The sequence below is a fragment of the Punica granatum genome, chromosome 4 (genome assembly GCF_007655135.1).
Source record: "Punica granatum isolate Tunisia-2019 chromosome 4, ASM765513v2, whole genome shotgun sequence".
In the NCBI taxonomy this organism is placed as follows: domain Eukaryota; kingdom Viridiplantae; phylum Streptophyta; class Magnoliopsida; order Myrtales; family Lythraceae; genus Punica; species Punica granatum.
This window is the reverse complement of record NC_045130.1, coordinates 16,585,871-16,594,011: the sequence shown is the minus strand read 5'-3', so window position 1 is coordinate 16,594,011 and position 8,141 is coordinate 16,585,871. Positions and strand designations below refer to the sequence as shown.

Below are 8,141 nucleotides of genomic sequence, written 5' to 3'. Positions count from 1 at the left end.
GCACAAGTTTGCTAAACTCTCTTATTTAATTGCATTCCATATTTATATGGCCGTTAAGGATTATTCGGATCCTTAACTTTAACTTTTAACTTAACACACTACACAGCAAAAACGTTAAATTTATAATCAGATTTCATTTGTCCTTTTTCACTATCAAAATCAAAATCAAAACGGCCCCATACATGTTCGCAATGTTTATTGGATTTCATTTTTTTTCTTCCACTCCAGTATTATAATAGGAAAACAAGTCAAGTTTCTTGTTTGGATACATATACAATTTTTTTTTCTGGGTAAGACAAACACTTTAATTTCAAAAAACACTAATTACTCGTATATTAGATTTGAAACTCCAAACTATCAAAAAATATGAAACTCCACCTTTTTTTTTTATAAAGAAAAAATTATGATCAGATTATTATATTTACTATTATTACTTCTAATTACTTTAAAAAGCAAACTGTTTTTAATTTTTTTTACTTTGAAATTGAGAAATAAAAACGTACCAAATAAGAATAAGAAATCTGCTTCCTTTCTTCCTTAATTTCTCTAATATCGTCTTTTATTAAAACTTTAACTTTTGAAAATGCAATTAATAATTCCGGAAGCTGGAGACTTGCTCCAAAGCCATGGATGAGCTCTCTCGATGGAGAAGACGGAGATGGCGAAGGTGCTCAGTAATAGTAATGAATGGATGGAGAGATTTTCCTCACTTTCAAGAAAATAAATCAGATTAACGAGATGTTTCTGATCTCATCATCATCGCACCTTCCAACCCACGCAATGTAATTCAAACGACTGCATCGACACACACATCAATACAAACACATACATACATATATATATATATATATATATACATAGAGAGAGAGAGAGGAGAAGAAGAAGAAGAAGAAGAAGAAGATCAGACTGCCTCTGCTCCTATGGAAACGACTCGACTGAGAATCAGAGAGGGAGGGGGCCAGGAAGGGTAGAGCTGCGAGCCGGCGAAGCCGCCGCTGAGAGCTTTTCTAGGGTTTTCAGCTGCTCAAGTCAGTCAGTCATACTCATCCACCTTCGTTTATTTATATTAGAAGAGAAGAAGAAGAGGAGGAGAGGAGACGAGATTTCGTGATATGCCCTCGTATTTTTCTAAATTTGCATAACGCACACTGATTTTAAGATCCTGCACGTTTTAGACCTCATACGCAGTCTAAACTGCTGAGCTGAAACGGGGAGGGGAAGTAGTGAGATAAGATATGGCTGCGGAAGGCAACGGGAAGAGCAGGATCCTCATAGTCGGAGCCACCGGGAACCTTGGCCACCAGTTGGCAGCTGCCGCTCTCCGCTTCTCCCACCCGACGTTCGCCCTCGTCCGGCCCTCCGCATTCGCCGACCCCGTGAAATGCCGGACCCTGCGCTCCCTCTCCGATGCCGGCCTCACTATCCTCAAGGTTCCACCACCCACTCCCACCTCTCTTCACTGTCCTGATTCGTCAATGGAAAGCTAAAACATTTCTCTTGCATTGTACTCAGTTGCCGTCACTTTGCGGCTCGAGCTCAGCTCGAATCCATTATTGAATGGACTCAAGATCAAGTCGGCCGTGGCCGAGCTCGGTCTTGTGCAATTCGAGCTCAAAATATTTCATTCAGATCAGGCTATATTTGTGACTTCCAATATAAGTCAACTTCAGAATCAATAATGCGAGAAGTTCAATTAGTCTTTCGAGCTTGGGGGATCGGAAGAATAGAGCTTATGGCTTGCTTGCCCCCCTTAAGATGGAAAGTGGAAACCGATTCTGCAAGTATTCTCTGAAATTCGTGGCCTAGAATGAAGCAAAATTAGTTCTTTGACAGGGATCACTATGGAGCAGTTTTGTTCCGTGCCGGTTTCTTGCCTGCCCAAATATGGCATTCTCTTTCTGTTGTTGATTGGATTTTTTTTCTCTGAACAGGGTTCGTTGGAAGATGAGGAGAGCTTGCTGGAGGCTTTAAGGAGAGTGGATGTCGTGATCTGTGCGCTCCCTGCTAAGCATGCTCTGGATCAGAAGCCGCTGATCCAATCGATCAAGAAAGTTGGGTCTATAAAGGTCGGGTCTTTTCAGTTCAGAGTTTGAAATGTATATGCTCTTTGGATTTCAATTGCCTTGCCCATACAAAAACCGTACTTTTTGGGTAGAACGCAATGGGCGTAGACTGTGCACCTGGGGGAAGGATGTGGTGCGGTTTCTCTGTACAACAATCAACTGATGCCCATGGGGAATCGACTTTAATCCACAACTTTTGCCGATATTCAAAGTGAAACGTTGGATTTATGGGAATGAAAATGCAGTTGGAAGGGAGCGGAAATGCTACGAAGGTCGATGGGAATAGAAGATAAGACCAAGGAAAATATATGAAATGAGAAGTGTATTAGCGTAAGATGCATATATGTGTTGGAGAAAATAGGATTTCAATGGAAGTCTGACAGCCGAATGATTACAAACAACGGATTGTTTTGTTTTACTGACATTTACTGAGGCGGTTTACTCTTACAGAAGTTCATTCCTTCAGAATTCGGGTTGGACCCGGATAAGGTTCATATATTGGACATGGACCACGGGTTCTATTCGCGGAAAGCCGAAATTCGGCGTATGGTGGAAGCAGAAGGCATTCCTTACACCATTATATCATGCAACTTCTACATGAGCTATCTCCTTCCATCTCTTGTTCAACCCGGGCTGAAGGCGCCTCCAAGGGATGAGGTCACGATCTTCGGGGAGGGAAACACTAGAGGTTATTATCTTCGGCTTATCCTGATTCAACCTTTATCTTGACTTCCTACATGAAAAAGACAGCATGCCTGAGACTATTTGTTTCTCTAAAAACTTGAGTAATTCTATAGGCCGAAATCCACAAACCCACCTAACCAGATCACCAAAATCAGGTATTTAAATGGGTTGTGCTTTAGCAAATAGGAGCATGATGTGCACGGAAAAGCCAGTGTCTATAGGTAGAAGTGTGTCGAAGAAAGTAGTATTGACTTCGCATTAGATCAAGTAACCACAATACCCAGGACTCAAAGACATTTATGTCGGGGCAAATGGTTGTTCTATATGCAAAGGAACTGGAGTGGAATCCAATGTGTTTTTCTTCTTTGATCTTATTGTGTGTAGTGCTCATCTCCTTATCTTTCCCATATAAATATGAACAGTTGGGAGTAATTAGCTCAGGTCATATGTGATCATTTTGTAGGTGTTTTCGTGAAAGAAAGTGATGTTGCAGCCTTTACCATCAGGGCTGTGGATGACCCGAGAACACTGAATAAGGTTGTCTATCTGAGGCCGCCCGGTAATGTCTACTCCATGAATGAGCTTACTGAAATTTGGGAGGCTAAGATTGGGAAGAAGCTGAGGAAAAGATACGCATCAGAAGAGGAGCTTCTTACTAAAATCGGAGGTACCTCACAAGACTTGCATGACATTTTCCAGGCTATCGAGCCTGCTTATTTGAAGACCTCTTTTCGGCTTATAACTCAAGAGTTGTTATTTGATGCAGAGACCCGTTATCCTGATAACATGCCGTTTGTTTTCATATACTCTGCATTCATAAAAGGAGATCAGACATACTTCGGGATCGAGGATTCTGAGGGCCTGGACGGGATGAAATTGTACCCGAACTTGACATATACGACAATAAGCGAGTACTTGGATACTTTAGTGTAGCAAGAATTTGTGGACTTTTTTCTTTGCAGCTGAAGTGTATTCATCCTACTGTTTCGTAAATTTCATCAACTTTCTCCCAAAGTCCTCGGAACTCTAGTTTAAACTGAGTCCTTGATATTCAATCCCAACAAGAACGATAAGACAATCTTAAATCTGCAGGAATGGAAGAAGATGCTACCGCTACAAAAATTCACCAATCAACTAAACATTTGATTTCATATTGGAACAGATCCATTCCAAGACTACATATAATGAAAGAATCCAGAGGCATCAATAGCTTGCAGGCAAATCCATCCCTCTCCGTTAACAAAAAGGAACTTCGAAAACCTGCATAATATGTGTAAGGACGAGGTTTCAATGCCGCATAGCATTGGGCAATCCTCTGCAAGGTCATGGTACAAAATACACCTGAACCTTTTTTTTTTTTTTTTGGGTAGCTACATAACATTTCAATCAAAGCTGCAGTAGCTTCAATCCATGTCCCTGGAATTAAAAATTGAATATGATATAATTCCTTCCTAAAGGCAACTCGTCTCTCCATTGTAACCGCCATTCCTCCTATCTGATCCGACTTAAACGATAAATCTGACTTCAATCCCCACGAGGGCCACTGCTACTTGCAGAAGACCTCTTGCCACCATATTTCTGGCAAAATAAAACAATTAAATCGTCAATCAATGTGTCGCAAGTTGCAGGGCAATTTCCTTATTGTGTATTTTGTACAGTTTAAGTAAGTAGAACAAAAAGCTCACCTGCTTCCCGATACTGAAGGGAATGTATTTGTACTTGATCATGTGCGAGATCTGACGCCTCATTGTGAGGACAAAAAGGACAATCCAGTAGAAAAGCAATATCGGCCAGAACACAGGAACGTCAAAGATGGAGAAGAAGGTCATCAGGAAAGCTATACAAAATGCCCTTGTTATCGAGTGCCTGGAAACACAAAAGGAAGGTTGTACACCAAGATATTTATCACAATCTTGTATGGACACAGCAATAACATAGAAAGCATTTCCCAACTTCAAATGTCATGGCTTTCCAAGAGGAATCAGCTATCGCACAACGACCCATCACGGAAATATATCTAAAAAAAATATCAACAATTTCCTCGTTTAAACGTGTGATAATAGCATCTTTCCAAAAACATGATCATTTCCCATTCATCCTGTATTTCAGGAATTACATCATCGCAGAAATTCCCCCCGAAACCAAAGCTGACATCTCTCAAAATTGATTAGCTGCCACTAGAGAAACTGTCTTATGGATCAGTAGATAACTGATAATAACAGAATCTAGGGGAAAGAAGAACATTACACAAAAAGAGAGGCAAACTAGGTAAATTGGAAAACATTCCGTGCTGGTATATGTCGACCTGATCTCACAAAAGACAACATACATTGTCTGTCTGTCATGCAAGAAACTGGATGAATATCTCAATAGCTGTAAATCTGTACTTAGAGTCTACTGTTTATACAGCTATTTCAGAGATAAAGTCCTTACATGTCACCCCAAAAAAAACAACAGCTCGCGTTCCTGGTAATAAAAAGTCTACTAAGACGTTGCAGGAAGTCTCTCGTCCTATGTGTACCCCAACAGTAATAGATGCAATGGATTTTAAGCTCAAATTCAGAACTTTCTTGAAGCTCATCATATCTAACAAGAAACCCAAGGGAAATTTCAATATCTAAGTTGCTCAGCATCCCGGTTAAAGGGGAACAAAAATAAATGTTAAGTTCTTCTCCAGTTGAGATCCAATAGGTTATCAGCTGCCAAGTACCCCAGGCAGTCCCAGAGACGATCAATATTTCTGACGAATGAATCAAAGGAACAGAAGGCAAGAAGCACAAGACAACCACCATCTCTCTAACTAGTGGCATTAGATTTCATGATGGCATGAATACTGATCTGCTAAACTTCTTCGATCAAGCTAAATTTCCCACAGATTTGTCCAAAGCAACAAGACCTACCAGAAAAAGTACCTCAACTACTCGATTGTAGAAGGGGATAGCTCAGTGACCACGACAAATGCAGTTTAAAACATGTCTCAAGGGAACCCCAGTAACAAATGCGATGATAATAATTAGTGCTGGGCGAAGAAAATTGCACATTTCACAGAAGAAAGAGCTCAGAATTTTCCATAGGTTTTCTTTCCACTGACCAACGTCAAGGTAAGGATTTGAATCTACGACACTGAAGAACAATGCCACCTTTTGAAAACCCTCGAACTCGAACAATCATCATTGCTACAGAAAGCTCAGGCATCAAATGTAGGATTGCAATGGCAATTATCGAAAAACAAGAGCAATGTCGCCATCAACTCAACGAGAAAACAGCACAAGAGCTTTTTAGTTACCAGAACTTGAACTCCGGGAGCCGGCGAATGAACGGCTTGAACTCATCAGATCCCTTAGTTGGCAGCAGGGGCCCGTCGGAGACCTCGATCTCCGGATCCACCAGCGGCGACAGGAACCCGATCAGCAGATTCAACAAGTAAATTCCAAGGCCGTACGAGATGATGTAGAACCCCTGGACATAGCAGACGCGGAGGACGTACATCGCCGCGATGACTAGGGTTCCGATCCAGCGGTAGGTCGCGTGGGGAGTGGACTTGTCGAGGTAGAACTGGTACATCCTCCACAGGTCGTGGGCCCACTTGTTCAGCGGCGATGAGGCGCCGTCCCCAAAACCGCCGCCGCCGCCTCCTCCTCCTCCAGCTCCCTCCATGACCCGACGCACCTGCAACAACGGAGACGAGAGGGGAGTCAGATCTCCCTGAGCCGGCAATCCTAGGGCAACGGAATGGATTGGAGGAGGGGACGGAGAGGAGAGGGGGGGCAGCTCACCTGAAGAGAGACTGATCGTTGAAGGTGGGGGCGAAGATTATAGAGAGCAGATCTGAAGCTGAAGGAGGATGTCGCGGTGGTGATGGTGGTGGCGGTGGTGGTAATCGAACCGGCCAAAAAATTAATTTCTATTTTTTCTTTTTTTTTTTGAGTTACTTATTTATTTATTTATTATCCACCGTGGAATATGCGGTCATCTTGATTCTTGTGTTAATTATTCTCTACCTACCTACCAAAGAGTTTTCACTCTTCTTCTGCTTCTTCCATGAATTTCGGATATGATGATATGTTGACGTTATGTTCGATGGAGGTTCCCGACAAAGATGCTTTAATCCTCCCGTGATCGGATCAAGAATAGTACTGATCACAAGGTAAGAATACCTTTGCTAAAACTTGTTGGGAATTGATGTACTCAACCAAACAATAACGCAGCGATTAATCTTCCTCCCCTACTAGTGTAATCGAGATAGGAACTAATCAAATCAACCAACAAGCAGTAAAGTAAAAGAACACCAAGAATTTTACGTGAAAAACCCCGATGTGGGGAAAAATCACGTGACCAACTCCGAATCAACAATTCACTATGAATGAAGGTTATACAATGTCTTTCATCAAGGGTAAACCCTTGGATCACCAAACTCAAGAGAAATACTCTCTTGGATCACCCAAACACTAAATTCGTCACTCACACCGGGTGGTTCACAAAGTCAGCTGAAATAGCATCTACAGAGCTCGAATAGAAATTCTGACCATTCAGAACGTAGCCCCACGTGTTGTGAAGCCGCTGTCAAAATTTCGTCCCAATCGGAGTTCGTTTGACATCCCGATCGAGATTTGATCTCCAGTTACGCGCTGCCCCTGTTGATCCGGATTCTGCTCTGTAATTCTCCCTGTTCAGATCTGCAGCCACTATTCCTCAGCTAGTTTGCTGAAAAATAAACCCTACAAAAGTGGGTCCTTGGGCCTACTAAACCCCGATAAAAGCCCAACACAATTTGAGCCCAACTTCTTCCAAATTGGAGGGATACCCAACAAACTCCCCCTCCCGACTATTTGGAGGCTTCTAGCATTCTAGCTATACTTCAGCAAACATGAAGTTTCTCCCTAGCGAGAGGTTTTGTCATCATATCAGCTCCATTCTCATCAGTGTGCACTTTATCTAGCTTCACCAGCTTGGACTCCAACACATCTCTAATCCGATGAAACTTGATATTAATATGCTTCGACCTCGAATGGAAAGTAGGATTCTTGCAAAGATGAATGGCGCTTTGACTATCACAGTGTAGAACATACCTTTCTTGCTTCAAGCTCAACTCCTGCAAAAACTTTTACAACCACAACATCTCCTTGCAACCTTCGATCACCGCAATGTATTCGGCTTCTGTTGTAGACAAAGCGATACACTTTTGAAGCCTTGATTGCCATGAGATAGCTCCCCTTGCAAAAGTCATCAAGTATCCCAAAGTGGATTTCCGGAAATCGATATCTCTTGCCATATCCGCATCCGTGTAGCCCACTAACTCCGGCTTATCAGTGCCAAAGTGTAAACACACCTCGGATGTTCCTCTGAGATACCTCAGGATCCACTTAACCGCATTCCAATGTTTTTTTCCCGGAT

The 8,141-nt window shown here is 42.2% G+C and overlaps 2 protein-coding genes and 1 non-coding gene across 3 annotated transcripts; 1 reads left to right on the top strand and 2 right to left on the bottom strand.

The window, feature by feature from the left end:
- Positions 1 to 669: 669 nt before the first annotated feature.
- Positions 670 to 764, bottom strand: LOC116206456. Its single transcript, XR_004156689.1, has one exon. It is a non-coding gene; the product is annotated as a small nucleolar RNA U30 (small nucleolar RNA).
- Positions 685 to 3,783, top strand: LOC116204646 (probable pinoresinol-lariciresinol reductase 3). The gene is made up of 6 exons (XM_031536826.1): positions 685 to 1,028; positions 1,176 to 1,430; positions 1,932 to 2,066; positions 2,514 to 2,751; positions 3,211 to 3,414; positions 3,514 to 3,783. The coding sequence occupies exons 2-6, from the start codon at positions 1,236 to 1,238 to the stop codon at positions 3,678 to 3,680; spliced, it is 939 nt and encodes a 312-aa protein (XP_031392686.1). The 5' UTR covers positions 685 to 1,028; positions 1,176 to 1,235; the 3' UTR covers positions 3,681 to 3,783.
- Positions 3,784 to 3,869: 86 nt separating this feature from the next.
- Positions 3,870 to 6,680, bottom strand: LOC116204647 (protein RER1A-like). Its single transcript, XM_031536827.1, has 4 exons — positions 6,524 to 6,680; positions 6,034 to 6,416; positions 4,433 to 4,613; positions 3,870 to 4,325 (listed from the first exon to the last, which is right to left on the bottom strand). Exons 2-4 carry the CDS (start codon positions 6,402 to 6,404, stop codon positions 4,272 to 4,274), a joined length of 606 nt encoding a protein of 201 aa, XP_031392687.1. The 5' UTR covers positions 6,405 to 6,416; positions 6,524 to 6,680; the 3' UTR covers positions 3,870 to 4,271.
- Between the last annotated feature and the right edge of the window lie 1,461 nt (positions 6,681 to 8,141).

What these genes read in the sequence shown, in the direction of transcription:
- LOC116204646 (XM_031536826.1), top strand. Translation starts at nt 1,236, where the DNA reads ATGGCTGCGGAAGGCAACGGGAAGAGCAGGATCCTCATAGTCGGAGCC. An exon ending in CCGGCCTCACTATCCTCAAG is followed by an intron (nt 1,431 to 1,931) that starts GTTCCACCACCC and finishes TTCTCTGAACAG; the next exon opens with GGTTCGTTGGAAGATGAGGA. An exon ending in GCTTCTTACTAAAATCGGAG is followed by an intron (nt 3,415 to 3,513) that starts GTACCTCACAAG and finishes TATTTGATGCAG; the next exon opens with AGACCCGTTATCCTGATAAC.
- LOC116204647 (XM_031536827.1), bottom strand. Translation starts at nt 6,404, where the DNA reads ATGGAGGGAGCTGGAGGAGGAGGAGGCGGCGGCGGCGGTTTTGGGGAC. An exon ending in CTCCCGGAGTTCAAGTTCTG is followed by an intron (nt 4,614 to 6,033) that starts GTAACTAAAAAG and finishes TTGTGTTTCCAG; the next exon opens with GCACTCGATAACAAGGGCAT. An exon ending in CCTTCAGTATCGGGAAGCAG is followed by an intron (nt 4,326 to 4,432) that starts GTGAGCTTTTTG and finishes TTATTTTGCCAG; the next exon opens with AAATATGGTGGCAAGAGGTC.